The 20,748-nt window shown below is 47.7% G+C and overlaps 2 protein-coding genes across 2 annotated transcripts in view; one reads left to right on the top strand and one right to left on the bottom strand.

Moving 5' to 3' along the window:
- Positions 1-15,874, bottom strand: part of LOC122614572 (5-hydroxytryptamine receptor 1A) — a 35,093-nt gene extending 19,219 nt beyond the window's left edge. Inside the window, exon 1 of the mRNA XM_043789139.1 lies at positions 15,800-15,874. The gene's annotated coding sequence lies outside the window, so the exon portion shown is untranslated. The remainder of the gene's footprint in view (positions 1-15,799) is intronic.
- Positions 15,875-18,566: 2,692 nt separating this feature from the next.
- LOC122613906 (4-coumarate--CoA ligase 1) lies at positions 18,567-20,514 on the top strand. Its single transcript, XM_043788322.1, has 4 exons — positions 18,567-18,732; positions 18,800-19,194; positions 19,260-19,376; positions 19,440-20,514. The coding sequence occupies exons 1-4, from the start codon at positions 18,583-18,585 to the stop codon at positions 20,389-20,391; spliced, it is 1,614 nt and encodes a 537-aa protein (XP_043644257.1). The 5' UTR covers positions 18,567-18,582; the 3' UTR covers positions 20,392-20,514.
- Positions 20,515-20,748: the final 234 nt, after the last annotated feature.

The following is a 20,748-nucleotide window of genomic DNA, read 5'->3' as shown; positions in this document are numbered from 1 at the left end:
CAACAATCAACGTCAAAGTGGGTGGTTGGGCGGCTAACTGCGAGGTTGATGGGTGATGGATGGTGGGTGGTGGGTGGCGCCACAGACATTGAACCACTTAAGCGTTTTTGTTCTCAAGTGTCACGCCCCCTTCGGTGCAGCAAGAGCGTATTATCATCGCAGTTTCCCCAACTTTTACCTCCTTCGACGTGCGACGTGTTTTGCACTTTCTCTAGTGCCGAGCCATGGCATTCGCACTTGATATCCATATCCATATGGCAGGCTACGTCTCGAAATGTGTCAACAATAAACCCACACACCCTTGCACTCTATTTTATTTTTATTTCTACTTTATTCCATTTACCTAACCCACAATGCCCGGTGACAGCATCTCGAATATTTGCACCGGAATGTCGGTCTGTGTCTGGTTACTCTAGATATTCGAAATACTCCGACCAGTCAGGGGTAAATAGTCAGGGTAAATTCTTTAAAATCGAGTGCCTGTTCTCATGAGCTCTTTGGAGGCAACTAAAATGATGGTCAGATCATAGCCACCAGGCGATGAAATACTCGTGAATACATCACGCTGCCAAGTGCCGACCTTGTGGCCAATGCTCCCTTCCATTTTTTATGGGCGAAAACAAAGCAGAGCCCCAAGTCGAGGGCATAATGGATCATAAATGCTGTGGCTCCGAAAATGTGATTTTATTCTGTCTGCTCCGACGCGTCTTTTGCCTCCATTATCCCAGACTACGCCCGACTTTGGCTTATGGAGCCCAGGACCCGTCTTATTGCTGCCCGGCTCCTGGATTACACATTCGAGTATAGTGACATTAGTGCTCCTTTGTGCATATATGGCCGCACAAGTGTGTATTTTTATGACATTCTGTTTGCGCTCCGCACTTTGGGATTGTCTCATATTCTTACCGCCGAATAAGTGATGGGGATGGATTTTGGTAAGAGAGACAAAAACTTGTAAGTGGAATGTGCAGGTATTTAAGCTGCAGGGAAGGCATTGAATACTTCGCAGAGACTTTAAGACGGGCAGCAGCTTCCTGTTTCCAGTTTCCAGTTTCTAGTTACCATCCAGGCCATTTAATCAGCTCCAATTAGCCATGGCCTGAGCTCAAACGCCATCAGCTGCAGGGCTGCGATGATGAATCCTCGATGAATCCCCATCCGACAGTCGTTGAGTGTCTGAATGGGCTGAGTCGTGGAGCCATCAGTTAATTAATGCCATTAATGGCATTAATGTCCTAGCAGTCGCTCTCGAAACCAGTAATTAACCGAGTTGACAAATCAAGTTTGGCCCACAGGCTCCCAGACGAGGCTCCAAGGATTATATCAGTTAGCAAACGGGCCTAATTAACAATAAGCCAAGGTGTTAATAGCCCGACGACGGCGACCCAAAAGTTCGCTTCCCGCCCGAAAAACATTTAATCCCATTCGCAGACGAGGTGGAGGCAGTGAACCATGGCCACCCTCCCACAGCCACACATTAAAAAAGCATTTGAAAGGATTAGGTTCTCACAGTTGCTTACCTTTTGCGAGAGCCGAAATGTTAAATCCGAAAAGTTGTTGTGCCGAAGATGAAAACGCCGAGATACAATGTTAAGTATCTGTGTAATCCCTAAACAATTTATTAGCCGGGATGGCAGCCAGCCGAGTGGGAAGCCAATTAGGTTAATGTGTCGAAAGAAATCGCAAAAATAAATTCCTAATTCCAAATATAGAAGACAGCCGTAGTTAAATGCCCTTAAAGTTAGACAGCAGCCGAAATGTGAGGACTTTGTGTGCTTGTACTCTGTGTTGTAAGCCCTGTGCCATATTTATTTCTGAAGGGATTTGTGCGTAATGCCTTAATGAAATTCATAAAACGAACTGTAACTGCAAAAGCATTCAAATGTGGACATCTGTGCAACGAAAACGTGAGAGTGGAGCTGGGTGCACGACTCCTGCCCTCGGATCCTGCCGTTTTCTGGAACACTCCTGCAGGCAGAGGGAGGGGGGAACACCAGGAGTGTTCCTGAGACACTCACAAAGGGCTCACAGAGCCGGGCTTACATGCGTTCTGGGTCCCTTAGAATGCAGGATAGTTGCGCCGAGGTGGCCACAGAGTTGGCTCTGAAAAGCCATTTATCAGGACATTGCATAACAATGGCGCCCTGCCATAAAGGATATTCAAAGGAGCTAAGCTTTATGATTCGAACACGTGTTAACAACACATAAAAGCAAGCAGCGATTTTGCCAAAGGCGTGGAGCTCACCAGATTCCAACTAAATAACACCGAGTCCACGATGGATTTAGTGGAGCAGAAAAACCTAAATCGCTGCCCTCCAGATTGAAAGTGCAAAGTGAGTGCTCTTGCGGCGCTTCTAAGGCGAAAACCACTCTGCGGGCTTCATAATTTATAACAGAACGCAGCCATCAAGCACAATAACTCTTGAATAAGCGGTGCCGTGGGCAGGATCTTGAGTGAAGTTCGCAAATTGCACGGATCATAAATTAGAATCACGAGCAAACAGTCTTTTCCCAGAATGGGAAAAGTTTGCTAAGCAATCTCACTTGGGAAGGAATCACTCAATAGAACACTTGCTTCACTTTCGGGATGGTGCAGATTACTAACAGCTCTCAAAGCTTATTGTTAAATGTATAAAGACAACAAATCTTACTTGAATCCATTTCTGCAGCTTAGAAAATCTTCTCTAGCTAATTATCTCCCTATCTTGGCCAAAATAAAACCAAAAGTCCGAAAGAAGATGCTAACATACTCGAAAAGCCACAATTATACTGGAGATATCTGGAGCATCCGCGTAACGCTCGACGGAGTGGTTCCCCTAGCCTGTTGCCAACTTCCGGCGGAAGTAATACTCCCATAGAGCCAACGAGTACCGGGCATGAAGATCCCAGCAACACATGCACATGCATGGCGAAAAGTCAAGTGCATGCAGGGGCGGCTGGGATGGAAAGCCTGGGAAAGTGGAAGCTGGCTGCCACAAAGCAGCTGTAAAATAGTTTTAATATCCGCTGGCAAGTTTCATTGTGTTGTTGCTGCTTGCCCCCCTCCCCGCCGCTCATTTCTTAAGCTTTCCCAGTGGGGGACCTCGCTCGGTTTCCTTGGTTTCCCCTGGTTTCCCCTGGTTTTCCTCTGTTTTCCTCTGTTTTCCCAGCCTCCCCCAGTTTGTCACCTGCCCTGGTAGCTGCCAGCTGTGTGATTGCACATTCATAACATTTCCCATCAGCCCCCAGCTTTGTATGGTATATTGCACAGGCCCTTTGAATTGGAGCTCATTTCTAGCATTTGGCTTGCGGAAATTTGAACCTCGTTGAATCAAAGTGCACGCCCACACCCCACATCCAACCCGTTTGGTCCCATCTCAAAGTGTCTGTCACTAAATAAACTTTGATTTATTTACACACACTTTGCACTCGAAACGCCCCCTTTCAAAGGAATGTCCTTTTAGACAGGACAACTATTGCGAGCCCCGTCCTTGCCGTCTCCTTTGCGATTCTCACTTTCTGCTCTGAGTTTAAGGCAGGTGGGCTTTGGGCATCTGGCCAAGCTCAACAAATCTGAATTTCCTGCCTGTTATGCCGTCCAGACAATTAGGAAGTGCATTTCCAGACGTGCCACACACGCAAAACTAATGAGGTGGCCATTTGAGTGCACTCAAATGGTCCGCAAGGTGTGCAGAGTGCAAAGTGAGTTAAATTGTAACAAACGTGGCCTCAAGTCTGCTCCCTGCTCGGTTGGCACACGAGACCAGCACTGGCCATAAAGTTATAATTCTGTTTAATCTTGGAAAGTTGTTTAATAGCCCTCCGCTTATTTTCTAAATAATCGTGATAGTCTGAAAGTCTGCTGTATAAAAGATGAGCAAGGTGTCTAAAAGCACGCAACACAAGAGTTGAACTCCGTTTCGACACTATCATTCGCCTGTAGAGCCATTGATTTCAGATCTCCATGGAGCTGTGAGGCCCACTCGATTTAAATATGTAAACGGAGCCCTTATGCTGCGTAACTCGGAAGGTTTTTCATCCTTTGCTCCACTATGTAGACAGCTCAGCAGGGCTGAAAGAGTTTGAAAGACTTGTTGCCGGATGAGAATCTGCATAAATTCTCGTTAACGATGTCGCAACTCGTGACAATATGAGCAAGGCAGGGATTCAACGTCTACTGCCATCCGTGCAAGTGCCTGTGCAGTAGTAAACTTGAAAAGGGGAAACTGTTGCCACTGCAGGAGTCGTCAAGTGAATTGCACAGCCCATGCCCCCACCTTCCACCTCGTCAGGATTCCCCCGCTCCAGGTGTCCTGGTGCTCGGCTCACAATGCATACGCGTTTGCTCAACACCGATGGCTGCATATAGATTGGAAATCGCTGCGAAGGCAGAGCCATTCGCATTCACCTGTTGACACGGTGACTTTTCTCCGAACGCGGCTAAATGAATTATCGCTTAACTCTAACTCATCCACCGAATCACGCAGGATTTTCCGTGTGGCTGCCAGCGGCTTCACTACCTCCAATGAACCACAAAATGATTTGGGCACAAGGATCGAGAGCAATCCTTGAATTCGGTTGAAAAAAGCACTGGCAAGCTGAAATGTTTGGTTACTCCTGGGTGTGTTTTTCATCTTCGGTGCACGTACTCTGGGCCCCACTTGTTACCCATTCTGCTGGCATAGAAGCAATAAAATCACGTAGAAATACTTACGAGCTAAACTTCTACACTCGACTTTCGTGGCCTTGGCCTTGGACAAAAGAGCTGGAATTTTGGCAGGCAAAACATGAAATATTCCCTGTGATTATAGCCCAGAATGAAAGCCAAGATGGCCTATTATTGGGCTACCGAACAAACCCATTACCGAGCGAGCATTCCTCTATTGCCTATGCAAATGGATGTCACTTCTGGCAGTAATCCCCCGGATTATTGCTTTTCCAACTGCACTCGAAGTGCGCTCTGCTCGACCAGAGCACTTGGCTTAAATCAAATTTCAGGGGAAAAACACAATTTCAGCAAATAGTTGGGAGACTGGCTACAAATCTAATGAAGAGGGCATTCCCCGGCAATCGGAGATGCTTACCGCATCCATCTGGCTCTGATTGACTCCAGTGGCTCCGCCAGGATTGAGGACTGGCGTACCAAGTACAATGGAGTTTCTGCAGGAGCGAACTAAAATAACTGGCAACGGATTGCCGTAGAGGGAAACTTTCGTTTCGAGCACTCGAATGGCAAGCACGACCACAAAACGCCGAGTGAGCAGCACGTAAAAGCGACTTGATTGTTTGCTCCATTCCCCCGGAACTACGACTTTGTCGCTATTTAATGCAAGTTTTCTCTCAGTGCATTGCCATCGCTGCAGCTCGAATATCTGCACTGCAATGGGCGTCACCAGTGCATATCTAATATGCATGCATAAACCTTTTAACCAACGCGCTACTTTGAAATACAAGAAAGTGATAAAATAATAAAGGTAGCATTTCATGGTCCTTACTCCGACTGTTTTACACAGCTCGGATTTTTGGAGGAGGCAAGTGCCATTCAAGGCTCAACATCTTCTCCCAGTGTAGCCATTGTTTTTCCAAACATTTTGCCCGCACTCTGGCAAATAGAATCCAGTTCCTAAGCGGAAATACTCCTATTTTTCGGCAGTTGTTTGCCCTTCGCAGCTTAAAAATGTTTTTATGCGCTGCAGATAAATAAAATGCTGTAATATTCAGGCGCAGGCCGTATGAACCTAACAAAAACACCCAGCTGGCACCTATGTATGCAATATTTATTCATACATATATGGGCGGCCGCTTAAATGCAAGCCATTTAAGGCGTGTTTTGGCCCAAACGGAAGTTGGTGGATGTTGTTTCAGCCACTGCCGTTGCTGTTGTTGCTCGTTCCGTTGTTGTCTCCGCCACCTGTCGCCGGAGGAGGACTTGAAGCTGATATTTCAGCCCGGCTTTATCCAGCCTCCGCATCTCGGGCGCACACGGCGTATGAGTAATCCGCATGACGAACGGCGCGAAAGTGCGCGTTCGTCCCACATTTTGCACTTTTTTCGCATTCTGCAAGCGCAGCTGCCGCCGCAAGTTTGTGCTGAGTAAATTAAATTTCAACTGTGAGTTTAGCTTAAATGGAAAGTTTCCGATCCCCCGGGGCCACTGAAGTTGAAGGATGGAAGGATGGAAGGGTTGGCTCTGAGAGCACTGAGCCCTTCGACTAAGAAGCCCCCGCCTTTCTTAGTTTGGAGGGTCTTAATTAAAACGCGAAACTTGCTCTTCATGTGTTTTTGTGCGCCTCTTGATGCTTAATTAAAATACTTATACGACATGTTCTACATGCTCGTGTACATATCTGTATCTGCAACTGTATCTGCATCTGTATCTGTATCCCATTCCGCTTCTGTTTCTGTATCTGCAGAGTGTGTCAACAGCTGCTCAGCCCACACCTGGCGTCCATGTGCTGCCCACCTGAATGGAGTGCTCTCCGCCATCTCGCGCTTCCCTCCTTAAAGCTCCTTGGCAGAATTCTTGGCAAAAAGTGCGCAATCCGCGCTAATTTGCCATTCCCTGTTAAGTGACACCATTAGCTGGCTTCGCCGCTTTGGCTTTTAACCGATGATGAGCTGCTCAGCACTCAGCACTCAGCAAATGTGGTTAGCAAAAAGTGTAATCCCTTCCTTTTTCGGACTTATACACTTATCACAAGAAATGAGTTGCAGCTTTAAGGGCCATTTCCATATTTGGTGAATTCCCAAGTCCACAATCTTGCGGGTCCCCTGAGATATTTTAATTAAAGGCCGTTAGTCTTTCGGCCGGAATTCGGCGGCGCACGGCGTTCAAGTTGGCTCATAAAATGAATTATGTTAACAGCCATCCGTTGGCGGTAAATTTCGGGGTCCCAACTGCCATAACCGCATTTTTCGTTCATATCACCGTTTTTGGTTTTGGCTTTCGGGTGTCGTGACTGCGGCTGGCGTTTTATGGCATTTCTTTGTACAGATTTTGCGGCTGGCGGTTGCCGCATTGACGCTGACAGCCCGACAAACCGACAGACCGACAGCCCCACTGCCAAGTGACTGATCCCTCCGCCATAAAGGACATTCCCGTACATATCCAGGATGCGGCAGCATGGGGCAGGATGCGTCTTGGCGGCTCTCCGACTAATGAGCGGATGCGCCCGTCGCCCGGCGGTTTAAGCCAGGAATTTGTTGGCGACGTCGGGCTTAAATGAGTTTAAGCGATTTGACTTGCTGGCGCACACATTAAGAAATACACCGAAATTATAAGAAATATACTTCAACATATAGTTGCTTGAATATGTTCGATCCTGACTACAATGGGCTTAAATACTGTAACAAGAAAATAAGTTTCTAAGGATTAGCAGGATCTGTTTGGTTTTGCTGCAGCACTTTGCCCTAACTGGTTGTGATTGGTTCTTAATGGCCTAAATGGTCTGAAGTTCCGAGCCCTAAGCCCTGAGTAACAACTTTCTGTGATTAAATGCATGCATTTATGCATTTATAAGTGGCCTAATCGCCATCTGCAGCTCAAACCGCAAGACAAGAGGTTACGGGGGTGAAATGTCACTGGCTTCGATCACGCTCATAAGCAGATTCCCGGGATTTGGAACCCCTCCTCCACACTCTCCTCACCCTCCCCCCCTGCGGTTACCCCTGGCTCTGAGTGACAATGTCTTGTTAGTCAAATTGGATTTCGCTTGGCTAACTTAAAGCATATATGCGTACTTGTGCGAACGGGTTTATGCATCCTTGCCTCAGTTTTTGCCAAAGCTTATGCGAAAGTTGAAAAAGGGTTATTAGCACGCAATCAGACCGCATCCCGATCCCAAACGCAGGACTCCGACCTCCGGCCTCCAGCATCCAGACTCCAAAAGGAGGAGTGCTCCAGTATGCCAGCAGAGGATTGCCGCCCCCAGCTTCGACTTCTGCTCCTGACGTTTATTATATTGCATTATGCGAACATTTCTATTGGTATTTATGCGCGTGCTTCTTGTGGCAACGCTACTTCTCCTCTCCTTCTTTTTTAGGGGCATCCCATGAAAGTGGGCGTGTGTCCTAATTTGAAATGTGGTGCTTGACTTTTTACACTCGCAGGAGGAGTGGGGTGTGTGTGTGTGTTTGCGACACTTGAGGCGCGGCGTTTTGGAATTTTATTTAATGTGCTTTCATTTTTCATCCCTCAGCGCGCCGTGTTATTGGCAGACACAGACACATGCGGCTGTCTATTTATGAATTATTTATTGATGGCGGATGGGGAGGACAACAGCAGGACTGAAAATGCTGAAAACACATAGTACACAGTAGATAGTAGACAGTAGACAGTTAAGTAAAGTTTCGCCCTGGCTTGACAGCCGCAGAGAACTTGTGTCGAATTATCCATTCAAATTGGCAGCGAAAACTTTAGCAGAAACTTTCCAGTCCAAAGCCACTTAGCCACCGGAAAGTCGGAGCCAACTGATAAGTATGCAATGCAGTGACATCTGAATGTATTAGGCCCAATTCGATGGGCTCCAAGCGAAGGGTTGAACGGCTTTTCCACAAGCCAGGCGACTTAACTCGATTCCTATATTTAAATGACAAAAAAGTGGCACCGCCACGTGTTCCCGAACGGAACAGGAAATAGATGACGACATTTCCAAATGACGGCTAGATATGCCGCCAAATTCTGCGGCTGCGGCTGAACATTAAGCCGCCGAAGTCGGGAAGAAATCTGATCGGGATCGGGATTGGGACAACAGGGCGGATGGTGACAAAGATAAACGTAGACAAACGATGGAATCCCCGCGGCTGGCGGCCCCACACAGCACTCATACAGAAACCTACATTTACATTATTCATATATTAAAAAAAAAGGGGCGCAGGGTGGCACGAAAAGGGAAAAGGGCATGCGAACGCCAAGTAAATAACACTACAATGTGAAAAAATGAAGATGAATGCGAGAATATTGCGTATCCGCCGGGATGGCATCGCATCGAATCGCGCCGCGGGTGGCGGCCCTGATGTTTGGTCCTGGCAGTTGTGGTGACAAGCCCGCCTCGGTTTATGGCCTTTAAATCCGATTTCGACATTAAATCCTGCGGCACGTAAGTGCCAAGTTAAGTTGTGCGGATGCTCAGCAACGCAAAAACGCAAATACGGAAAACTTGTGCGCTGCTATTTGCGAATCAATCAGACTTATTTATTTTGTGCAGAAGATTAGGATCGGAAATGAATTAGAGTGGGCGAAAAATCGAAGGGGAATTTTCGCATGCCTATGGTGCGGCAACATTTAAAACCATTCATAATTCCAAAGTGCCTGTAGGAATTTATTGGAGCAAGGCAAAAAAGCAAACTTTATCAAGTATACGCAGTCTAATGGATTTTGCGGGTAACAAAAAGAAATCCCCAAGCAAAGGAGGCTGTGAAATAAAATTTTATATAAATCACTGCACAACTTCACTGGGCGGAGCAATAAAAAGCCATTAAAACATATAAATGTGATTTAATTCAATAAATCGATATGAACAAACACAGCTCCATACAAAATTCGAACCAGAAGAAGTAAAGCCGCACAAAGAGTTCGGAAAGATTATATCGCCCAAAGTTGAAGTAAGGGCTCTAAAGCTGTGGAACAGCAGATAAACAAAGAAAATACCCAATGCCAAAGGAAAAATCGAGAACGAAAAATGAGGAAAAAACGGGAGCTGTAATCCAAAATAGCCATCACCGAGTTTGTGGCGGAGGTTGCAAGCCAAATTTGCGACTTAAAGTTCATTTTTGGGGTTTGTTTGGCAAATTCTGCAAAACGGTTTTGGGGCTTGGGAACGGATTTAATGTCACTTTAAGTGGATTTCAAGCATGATTTATTTAATTTCGGGTAGAGGCAGAAATACAAATTTAACGTCACTCAGCTCGAGTTTTTTGCACGCAGGAGTATTGACAAATTAAATATGTGTCGAGCTAAAAAGTTCATTGAATATTGATTGAGCTCTAAAATGGATTTACTTTTATTGCTGCCATTGAGTATGCATAAGTCGCCTAGGCTTTCAGCTCTAAACTTTTAATCCGTCGAATAATATTGACTACATCGAAAATTGAAAAATTGAGCAAATACAAGTGTATATGAGTTGCATGTGTGTTTATGTTCTGCTTCATTAGCCAAATTGAAAGCGTTTCCTTTTTTCCGCAATAATTTAATAATTCAAACAGAGACACTCTGCCATTTGCTTTTATAAGCAAACTCGATGTTGCAGTTGCATGCACATAAAAGTTTACATAAAAGTTTACATAAAAGTGGTTTGTGGATTCCGCAGTGACCGCTATTGCCCTCGCTGCTGCCAATCAATAAATCATTTCCGCTGCCTCTAATTAAATCCGATTCCCCCTCCCGCCATCCGCTCACAGTAGCTTGAATTATCAAAGAAAAAGCTCAAAAATAAATCCCATTAAACTGGTAAATCGCCGAGGGCGTCGAAACGCGAAAAAACGACACGAAACACCAGCAGGAACTGCTTGAAATATGGCAGCATAAAAGTTAAAGTGCCTTCAAGAAAGTCGAGAAGCGAGTGTCCCAAGTGCCGCCAAGTGTATTACATTTCTCATTCTTCGCCGGGCCCTTTGTTTTTCCCGGCTTCTATTCCGGCAGTGGAAAATCCATTTCCCCCCCACCGGATTCTCTGGGGGATTCCCGTCAACGCCGAGGCGACTTATGCCCATCGGCTGGGAGGAGCACTCGGAATTACATGGGCTGCCTGCCACGACTTTGTGCCCCAGATTCCGACTCTGATTCAGGCTCTAATTCAGACCGAGACTCAGACTACACAAATTATGATAAGCACTTAAGTATAATAGGCCATGGACCAGCAATCAATGCGGAGCCCAGGTCCCCATCCCTGCTGACTATTGGCCAAATGAAAGTCCGGGCGAGCAGCTCCTCCGGATGATTCGGATGATCCGCGTGATTCGGTGCCAAGTGCATGGTCAGCAGCGGTCTCTTTCTAGGCCATCGCGCCGTCTCTCTCTCTGATGGGCCGACAAACAAAATCACTTAGACGGCTGTCGACATTTGTGCTTGCCAAGAAAATTTACAAAAATAATATAAAACTCCAACGGAAAAGCGTGCCAAATAGTTGTTATCCCCGCCAACTTCCTTGTTTCTCCATTTGTGTATTTGCTTATGAATATACATACATACATATATATTTACACAGGCGAGTAGTGAAAACTGCAAAATGCAAACTGAAAACTGAAAGCTGAAAACTAAAAACTGGAAGAAAACAAAGCGCAATCCCAGCCGGAAAATGCCTTGAAATGTGTCAGAGGCATACATTGTGAGTGGAAAAACTGCAAACTCCGGCCAAGTCGAAATAAATTATGGCAACACAAGAAAAATTTGCTTCAAGCAGCCCACACGCCTGTCCAAAGCAAAAATCCAACTGGGTTAGTCATGGAATTTGACTAAATATTATACGAAGCGCCAAATCCCAATGGATCTATTTGCCAAACTTAACCGCACCAGACCAATTTCATACACACACTGAGCGAGAACTAGAACTGCGCTGGGCAAACAAATCCTTGGCCCTGGACCTCCGATGGCATTAGCACATGGCAGTTGAAAGGCTCCCAGAGGCCCCGAAAGGAGTAAACTTGCTGGATTTTAACTGCAGCCATTGACTGATCAACTGCAAACGGGAAAATGACGAGGGAAAGCCAGGAAAAGTGGGCAAGAGTGTGGAAAAGTGGTGAAAAGAGGGGGAAACTGGCGAGCGAAAGCATTTGTCTGCCCAATTTAACTATCGCCCGATGGCAAACAAACCTGCCCGGCTCCGTTTTGCGGCGTCCCATCTGTCCCCATGGTAATGGAGCCCTAAATCTGTGGGGCGGAATACATACATATCCAGGCGCGGAGGCTGGTCCGGGGAGGAGTGCCCTCCGGGCGGAGGAGGGCCCAACAAGATGCAGAAGGCGCTTATTATTGTTTGCCATTCAAGCATCACCCGGACCTCGCAGTGCGGAACCCCAAACATCGGAACCCGAACATCGACCATTGGAACAGTGGACCACTGGACCACTCGACAAGCAGCGCGGCGGAAACCAGAACCAAAACAATGGAGGCGCAGCGAATCTGCGAGAAATGACCGATGAAGTGAAGGGCAGGGATCCGGAAACTGGGCGGCGAAAGTTACGCCATAAAGGGCCATTAACTATTTGTGGCCAGCTACACAGCAAGTCCATACATGGCTGGCACCCAATGCCCAAATAAGCAATTAGTTAGAGCGTTTTCTGGGTGAAATTTAATTGTATCTAAGGCAACTTTCTATTACACACTTTTAGTCACCTTCAACGAGATTAGTTAGCGACAACACGGCGGATGTTAAACTGTGATGCTGCCGCACGAAAACCTTTAAATTGCGCATACGCCGCGTGGGCCGCGTTGGCAAACGAAGCAATTAAAGGGAGAGAGAATGCAAATATCCGGCTGACCAAAAGGAGCAAAGCGTAGTGAATTAATGTGGCGTCAAATTGAATGACGAGCCGCTGCCTGCCGCCGAAAAGAGAAAAGGTGAAAAAGAACGCGCAATGGAATTAAAGATGCTGATGGGACGGAGCTGAAGAGGGCGCTGATGAGAAGAGGGGCCCTGAGAAATGGAACGACAATTTCATTTCAAAAATGCAAGATGCCGTGATGAAGCTGATAAAAATGAAGTGGATTCCTCCCGGAATTATAAACAGCTGTAAGGAGGAAAGGGAAGATGCCAGCCAGCCAGCCAGCCAGCCGTCTGTCCACTTGGGATCCGTAACAAGGACCTGGACAGCAGACAGGTGGGCGGCAGGAGGAGGTGTCGTCTTCCAGGAGGACGACTCGCTGTCACGTTTCAGTTAGTCAAATGAAAAGGGGCATTGCCGCGGGCCAGGACAGCCGGAGTGATGAACGGAATTATAGGGAGTGCCTGCAAACTGCGTGTTCCATAATGAAGACGCGCCCGACTGGCAATCCGTTTAAGACTCGTCAAAGGCTGCTCGATGTCCGCCCGGAGACAGAATCGAAGTGGAAGCTGCGAGGATGCTGCATTTTAATTGAAGTTGCCTGGGAAAACAGAGCAAATGCATAGGTTGCTAGGTGTGTGATAGCAAATACTCGCAGATAATTGGCAGCATGCATTGTCTTGAGTCCAATTACACTTGAAAGTTTCGAGAGCCATTTGATTTGGAGCAGTCATGAATTTTTCATGAATCTACACATAAATGGTTTTATTGCTCAATGCGCAGGCAAACGAAATCCGTATCCATAACCATATCCATAAAACAAAATAAATGCTTCGTTAGAGCCGTTTGTGTGCCCGGGGATAATTTAATATTTTCTTTGACACTCGAAATCCAAACAATTCCCGGGGCCACAAATGAATGCTTTGTCATGATTTCTTTCATTACAGACACACCAGCACACCGACTTCAAATGACAAACCGCACGAGAAACACTGCCAAAGTCAACGAACGAATGTTGCAGACGCAATCTGAGGCAGGTTTAATGAGAGTTCGCTTTCTGAAAGACCCCACCCCCCCCAATAGTAACTAACCCATGCCCATCTCCACTCCTTTCCCTATCCTTGCCCACACATGTGTGCGAATTATTATCCCGACCACACACACATAGCTGTGCCTGAGTGTTGATTTACATTTTTGATTTATTTTATTTATTTAAGCCATGCCTTGTATCTCTATGTCTCTCTGTCTCCATGTCTGTGTGTCTCTCTGTCTCTGTGGGTGTGTCGTCGTCTAGGCCACAGAAATGCCAAATGGCAGAGCAACAAAGCTGGCAAAAATATTGCTGCCCATAATTTTCGTGCTCTCATTCGTATATTTTGTGCATTTTTTTGTTATTCGGTTTTTCGGTTATTCGGTTTCTGTGGATTTATCGCAGATTTTGTTCTTTATATAAGTGCTTTGTTTGCCTCCTTGTCCTGCACAATTCCCCCTGTTTAGGAATTCCAAACGAGAGAGCGAGCTGAGCCACTTGAACGGAGTTATCCTGGGCGGGTCTGCAAATGATTCGATGGCTTACGCAGTCCTACAAATAGTCCTGCTGACCCCGGGTTCAAGTATTCCCAGCAGCCAGGACTCGAGGAGATGGGCTTGTTCCCATATCCAACTAGTTACTGTCGTTTTAGTCGGAGCAAGTGTTGGGTGAACCAGTTTGACTTTCGACTGCATGCAAAAACTGCTGTTTGGTTTCGGAATTTAAGGAGATACTCGATCCTCTCCAGATTCTATTTAGCTGCCCATTTGGCCGCAGGCGAGTTTTCGAGTGCACAGGTCAATCATCAGTTAATTTACTCCGGTGATGCAGTGCTCCAGTGCCTAATGGGCCATGAGTCGTAAATTATATTCTTCGGAGAGGCTTCCAAATTTATTACCAGTAAAATTTGTGTTAACGTCCAGTCAGTAATTAAGTTATTTGCCCTGCGGAATCGGATGTTTCCGTGTTTTAAGCACAGATCTCCCACAGATGTGCAGCTTAGACAAGCAAACAATCTGCAGAGCAACCTGGGTGTCGAGCGTAGCGAGCCCCCACTGTACTTCGTTCGGTCGAGTGCCTGGTGTGTGTTTTTCATAATTATGTGTGCACATTACTCATGAGCAGCCAAACGCAAACAGGGACAGTGCCACGCACAGGGCGTCAAGTCCGTGCAAGGGGGTGCACACTGTACAGTAGCTAGGCAAACATTTGCCGTATATTATGGCTAATTTAATTGACTTCCTCAGCTTCCTTCTGCAAGTGTTGTGTTGTGTTGTGTTGCGTTGTTTTGTGCTGTGTTGTGTTGTGATGGGCGCCTGTAGTTGCTGTGTAGGGAGTTGAGAGGGGATTCCCCGTCTCTTGTGCTCGTGGTGCCCTTTGATGTTGGGCAGAGTCGTTGAAGAATGTCCTTATTGACAATGGAAGGGTCCCCAAATGCCAGACGGCACAATATCAAGCGCAATCAGTTGAGTTAAAGAGGTGAGCTGAGGTAACATTGTGCGCTTTATGAGTTCAATCGAACAGTTGAGACAGAGCCTCGCAAATTACCAAGAACCGAGTAACATGACGACTGGCCGATATGAGTCCTTTGAACATTCCCTTCCCATGCTCCATAATGAATTATCACTCAAACACATATGCAATTCTCAGGCATTCTGGCACATCCAAGTCCATTCTCCGGTGGCCAAGACGGCATATTCGATTCCATTTCTGGTGGTTCTCACTGTTTTGAGAATGCGTAGGCACAGGAAATTCCTGCTGGATGCCCATGCTGCCCAGCATGCTCTATATTCACTTAATTATAGATGCGACACGCACAATTTCTGGTCCCTCTCGGTGGGTATTGTAATGCGAGTGGGATCCTTTCCCCTAACAAAACGAGGCATATTTATGCGCCTGGGGCTGACCCTCTGGGATTCGGGGGCTCCTTGTGTCCATTTCATAATGGGACACGAAGCTACGATAAAGTAGCAATTACCGAAGTACGAACACATTGAAATGCCCAACAAAAGACCTCTAAGGAGGCTTTTAGAATGGGAAACTTCTTGCCTGCCAACGGAGAACAGGTTTCTACGGAAGTACGTCCATAGAGCTGTTATAAGAGACATATTCCCGAGAAAAATCTAAAAACAATTTAAGATACAATTTTTACGACTTAAATGGTTATGAAGACTTTAAGCTTCAATTGATCTTTGGATTTCCGCAGCACAGCATGTTATGTCGTGATATACCAAAAGTAAACTTAAAGTCGAGTAAAGTTCATCGACGGAATCGAGTGTACAGATCCCAAAAAACATTCGCTGCACTCACCATTCACATTCACATCACACGCCCAATCTGTTCACTTGGCTGGCGGTTCACGTAGTTAACCAAACAGGATCGAAGGACTGCAAGGCGCACTTTTTCCACGAATCCACAAATGCACAAAAGCACAAACTCCGTTCTGCAGTTGGGCCGGAAGGGAAACGAGACCGCGGCGGCTTCGCTTAACTAAATTTCGTTGTCAAAACTTCAATTGTTGGGGGCCAGGGCGAAGAGTTCGGGCCAAAACATTTTGACAGGCCCGGAAGGAGCGGGGGGTGAAGTTGGAGCTGGCGTTGGGGCCAAAGCCAAAACACTTTCGACGTGTGTGAGTGTGGAGCCTTGCGAACTGCGAACTGCGAATGGGCCGAGTTTCAGTTTGGAGCGCACTTAACTACCACGACTAACTTCGCAGCACTTAACAACACTTGGAGCAAACTTTCTGCTAACCGCACAGACTAGTTTGGCAATATGTTAGGCCCTTATCTGTGGCTAATTCGTGGCCAGAGTCTGAGCCCGAGTCTTACCCCTTGGATGCCCCAACTCAAACGGATCCCGTAAGTGATTTTCCGACAACTCGAGAGCCGACCTGCAACCGCCTCGTCGAAGGAATCACCGCGAACTGCCTGAGCGTGTCCAAGTCCCCAGACAGCAGGCTGCTGGCCCGTTCCTTCCCAGCATCGAGTGTGCAGCATCCTTTCCGATCCGATCCGAGTCGCCAGCCGAGTCCTCGGCTGAGGACGAAACATCGCCGCACTTTATGAATGGGGCGATGTTTCGGGAACGCCACGGAAACGGAACGCGATCCGCGCATGCCCACGGGGCGTATGCAAGATTTATGACAGTTGCGCTCCGCCGGAATCCGGCGAGCACGTGGCGGACCTCCAACAAGTGTGATAAGCGTGATAAGGCCCCGAACGCAAATCCAACTGTTTCCCAGAGCCACCGAGGTCTTGGTGTCTAAGGTCAGGGACACTGACCACACAGCGCTGATACCAGCGAGTTGGAAAGTTTATGAAACTGTGTTTATCTCTTCATTTTTATCTTATAATTCAGAGCTAGTATTATAATTTAGATAACCAATAAATCAAATGCAAAATAGTTTCATGGTGCGCAGTGTTTGAGCTGATAAGCCTTTTGCTTACAAACAAGATGATATCAGTGGGCCCAATTAGTTTCTCCGCTGACTTATCGAGAACCTGATACACCATTAAGGAAGCGTATATTCATTCAGAAAGTGAGGGGGATTTCAAGTGGAATAGTATTTTTATCAGGCATCGACAGCCCGCCGAATTATAAAACAAATTTGCACTTGAGACAAACTTACTGACCAAACTGACCAAGCGGACCATCCTGGCAACAAAGGTGCGATAAGCCGTGGCATAATAGTATTTCCTTATCAGCCATCGACTGCTGATTCAATTATGTAACACTTCGCACTCGAGTGATGTTAATTAATTAAACCGACACTTGAGTGCAAACCGACTGGCTGGCTGGCCGCCGGATTAGTCATCCATATGTACGCCAGTAGCCAGTAGCATCCCATCACCAAGACATACTTGCGGTGGCAATCTCGCGGGGGGAGTTGACAGGTTGGTGGTGGAAGGTGGGGGGCATCCCATTATAATGCGCATTATTAACTGACGCCTCCTGTCACGCCCGAGTAGGCAAAGAGACCACGTTGGGGTAACCCGCCAGGACAGGCGCCCAAAACCGCCAATCAAATCGGCATCGCAACTGCACTCGAACTCGCTGGCACGGAACGGCGTCTCGTCCTGCCCGAAAATCCGCAGGACTTAAAGCTTTAAGATGACGTTTGTGCGGTGGCATCCACCCCCTTCCCCTTCCGCCCCCTTTCATTTGCATGCCAATCGTCGGGAGCATCTTGTCCGGGTCCTGCTCATTTTGCCAAACAAATTCAGAAACTCAGAAACACTTTAAAGTATTTCGCTCGCTTTTGGCCGCTCGCTCTGTCTGTAATTTCATGTTAATGTATGCATGCAGGCGGGCTCCCGGAGTTTTGGGAGGCACCTCTCCCCATTTTGGGGGCAGCGACACACAATGCAAATAGTGCAACAGGGCGTGGCCCCCCGAAATTATTACAGCCATAATAAAATGCCGGCGTTGAGTTCATTTAAAAGGAACTATTTCGGAGAGTCCTTTGAAGGCGGCGCAGGGCAACATTCAAGTGCAGGTTAAGCAGCGAGATAGTTTCACAAAACTTCAAATAAACCTACTCTACTTTACTTTAAAGGATAGTCAGTATCACCAGCTAATAACTATTTAGAACTATTCTTGAGCTTCTGTTGAGTGCATACATACAAACCGAATGAGCTTTCCTTAATCAATCATAGAATATATGTTTGCACTCATGTCCAAATGGCGCCATCATTAGAACGCCTTTAGTTGCAGAGATATCGTTAAGCAGAACATGTTTCATATTTTCCCAGGAATATACCTTTTTATCTGATAATTTTCGGGAATCACTACCATGAACCCCCGCGACGGTTACTCACCTGCCACGGAAAGGTGTTCCCATGGGACAACCAATACGGAAGTCACTGCCTCCGGGAGCGGAAATTAAAAAGGTGACTCCGGCTAGATTAGACGAGCCCACCGCGGGAATCAGCTGATGTTGCCGTAGATCTTCAACTTATTTTGGCCAAACTTTGGACCTGGCGAGTGTGGCGATTAATTGCTTAATTGATATGATAAGCGCGCCTGCAGGGCGATATAAAAAGACAATGTAACGGTTCCGGGCACTCAGTAGCGATTTCAAACTGGACAGCAAAATGCCGACAAAGGCGGTTTTCCCCACCTTCTACAACAAGGAGACCCAGGTCTGGAGTGGCCCGCCACGGCCCACGGTCTACGACCACAACACCTCCATCGGCCAGGTGGTGTTCAACTCCCTGCGGTGCTGGCCCACCAATGTGATTCAGGTAAACGATTGCGTGACTGGGAGCCGGCGGAGTCGGGAGTCTGATGAGCTCGATTATATAAAAGTAGATCACCGACGACGACGGCACCGTGCTGACCAACGCCGACATGCTGGCCTACGCCACCCGGATCGCCCTGTTCTTCAAGAGCGAGGGCCTCACCCAGGAGGACCGCGTGGGGATCATCGCCAACTCCAGCACCTTCGTGATCCCCGTGGCCACCGCCTGCTTCTTCCAGGCCACGCCCTTCCACGCCGTCAACTACTCCAGGGAGCCGGCCATCGTGCAGGGTCTCTACTCGGTGACCAAGCCCAAGATCATGTTCATCGACGGCCCGGACTACGACCGCATCAAGGAGATCACCAAGGAGTGGTCGCCCAAGCTGATCACGCTCACCGGCAAAGTTGAGGGCGTGACTAGCATCGAGGACCTGATAAAACCCCATCCCGCCGAGAAGATCTATGTGTGAGTAGCTAAGCAGCTCCACCTAGTTCAAGATCATCAAATTCACCACCTTGACTTCCTTTCAGACCTGCTTCCCTGGCCACTGGTGGCGACCAGATCGCCGTGGTGCTGTGCTCCTCCGGCACTGCTGGCCTGCCCAAGGCAGTGGCCCTCTCCCACCGCCACATTGCATCCACCAACTCGTAAGTTCCGGATTTCAAAACTCCCAGCTGGCCCAGTCTAATGCAACTTACCCACCCACACAGGTTGTGCATCAGTACTGATGTGCTGTACACCAGTGCCACCATCGACTGGATGACCGGATTCTCGATTACCGTAATGAATCTCACCTGTGGCTTCACTCGCATCATATCCAGGAAGGCATTTAGCGCCGAGACGGCTCTCAGCCTGGTCAGCAAGTACAAGGTCAGCTGCCTGGCGATGGCGCCATGGCAGGCCTACGAGCTCTTCACCAGTCCACTGACCACCTCCGAGCAACTGGAGTCCCTGAAGATAGCCTTCGTGATCGGCGGCTGGATATCCCTGGCCCTGCTGCGGCGGGCCCAGGAGCTGCTGCCCAAGACGTACGTGATGTTCTCGTACGGAACCACGGAAACGGGAGTGGTGACCATCAACGTGGACCATGGTCTGGAGTGCTCGGTGGGCCGCCTGGCGCCCGGCATGAGGATCAAGATCCAGGACGAGAATGGCCAGCAGCTGGGCGTGAACCAGACGGGCGAGGTGCTCATCGACATCGGCCTGAAGTGGGAGGGCTACCTCTCGAACCCGGAGGACACGGCCACCACGCTCCAGGATGGCTGGATCAACCTGGGCGACCTGGGCTACTTCGACGAGGACAACAACCTGTACCTGGTGGACCGCAAGAAGGACCTGCTGAAGTACAAGTCCAAGCACTACTGGCCCAACGAGATCGAGCAGATCATCGCCGAGCTGCCAGAGGTGGAGCACGTGTGCGTGGTGGGTGTGCGGGATGCGCGGTACGGCGACGCCGCCGGAGCCCTGGTCATCAAGAAGGAGGGCGCCGAGATCGCCGACCAGAAGATCGTCGACCACGTGGCCCAGCGGGTGGTGGTGGACTACAAGCAGCTGAATGCCGGCGTCATCTTCGTGGACAAGTTCCCCAAGAACGCCAACGGCAAGGTCATGCGCAGCTTGGCGCGCGAGGTGTTCGAGAAGACCAAGCCCATTACCTTCTAGTGCCTACAATCAATATACAATGTACTTTTAAAATTGAGCTACCTGGTTTAATGTGAGGACAAAGTTAAGTTCTTGTTGCTTGTTGTTAATTCGTGATAATTAAAACTTACATTTCATAGATTACGTCTGCAGCTGCTGGCTTCCAGTTGTCTGTTCTTGCTAATTAAGTGGGTAACCATTGGAATTTATGGGAAGCGTCATATCCGCATTGCTTTAATATCTATCTTTTTAATTAAGTTGAAGCGCCAAGTGCTCAGCGGGAGATTAGATATAGCTTCGATGAAGGAATTGCTGGTCATGCACTTGACCACTTATCTACCTTAGATAATAATGACCAATTATTAATTATGCATAACG

The sequence above is a fragment of the Drosophila teissieri genome, chromosome 2R (assembly GCF_016746235.2).
Source record: "Drosophila teissieri strain GT53w chromosome 2R, Prin_Dtei_1.1, whole genome shotgun sequence".
NCBI classification, from domain to species: Eukaryota; Metazoa; Arthropoda; class Insecta; order Diptera; family Drosophilidae; genus Drosophila; species Drosophila teissieri.
The sequence above is the reverse complement of the archived record's forward strand: the minus strand, read 5'-3'. Positions and strand labels throughout refer to the sequence as shown.

What these genes read in the sequence shown, in the direction of transcription:
- LOC122613906 (XM_043788322.1), top strand. Translation starts at nt 18,583, where the DNA reads ATGCCGACAAAGGCGGTTTTCCCCACCTTCTACAACAAGGAGACCCAG. An exon ending in GGCCCACCAATGTGATTCAG is followed by an intron (nt 18,733 to 18,799) that starts GTAAACGATTGC and finishes ATATAAAAGTAG; the next exon opens with ATCACCGACGACGACGGCAC. An exon ending in CCCGCCGAGAAGATCTATGT is followed by an intron (nt 19,195 to 19,259) that starts GTGAGTAGCTAA and finishes ACTTCCTTTCAG; the next exon opens with ACCTGCTTCCCTGGCCACTG.